The following is a 343-nucleotide window of genomic DNA, read 5'->3' as shown; positions in this document are numbered from 1 at the left end:
TCACCTCCTCTGATTGGTCAGTCTGCTGTTGAAGGGCCGAACTTTGGACAAGACTTTGTGAGGCGGGTCTGTCATGGTTGTCACACACTTTGTGTTGGCAGGGAGGGGTGTTATTGGGGTGACAGTGGGCGGGGTGAAGGTGGGCGGGGCACCTATCAATGTTGTCGTGGTAACTGGAGGCGGGTCATTTGTAACCGTGGGGACAGGTTTAGCCAAAGTGGTCTGGATCTCAGCCCTCCTGGCCAGGGCTGTCCTCAGCTTCTCCCTCATCTGTTCGATCTGCTCCTGCAGCTCCTGCAGCTCGCCGGGCTGAGGCGGTGGCGGGGGGGCAGTGGGTGGGTCC

General features: G+C 59.8%; 1 protein-coding gene across 1 annotated transcript in view; it reads right to left on the bottom strand.

Moving 5' to 3' along the window:
* LOC118321929 (glutamate receptor ionotropic, NMDA 3A-like) overlaps positions 1 to 343 on the bottom strand; it is a 31,071-nt gene continuing 30,728 nt past the window's right edge. The window contains exon 12 of the mRNA XM_035653491.1: positions 1 to 342. Coding sequence (XP_035509384.1) covers positions 1 to 342 — 342 coding nt within the window. The remainder of the gene's footprint in view (position 343) is intronic.

Source organism: Morone saxatilis, unplaced genomic scaffold (assembly GCF_004916995.1).
Source record: "Morone saxatilis isolate NCDOM2014 unplaced genomic scaffold, NCSU_SB_2.0 Contig12, whole genome shotgun sequence".
Taxonomy (NCBI): Eukaryota; Metazoa; Chordata; class Actinopteri; family Moronidae; genus Morone; species Morone saxatilis.
Note: the sequence above shows the minus strand (reverse complement) of the source record. Positions and strands in the feature narration are given on the sequence as shown.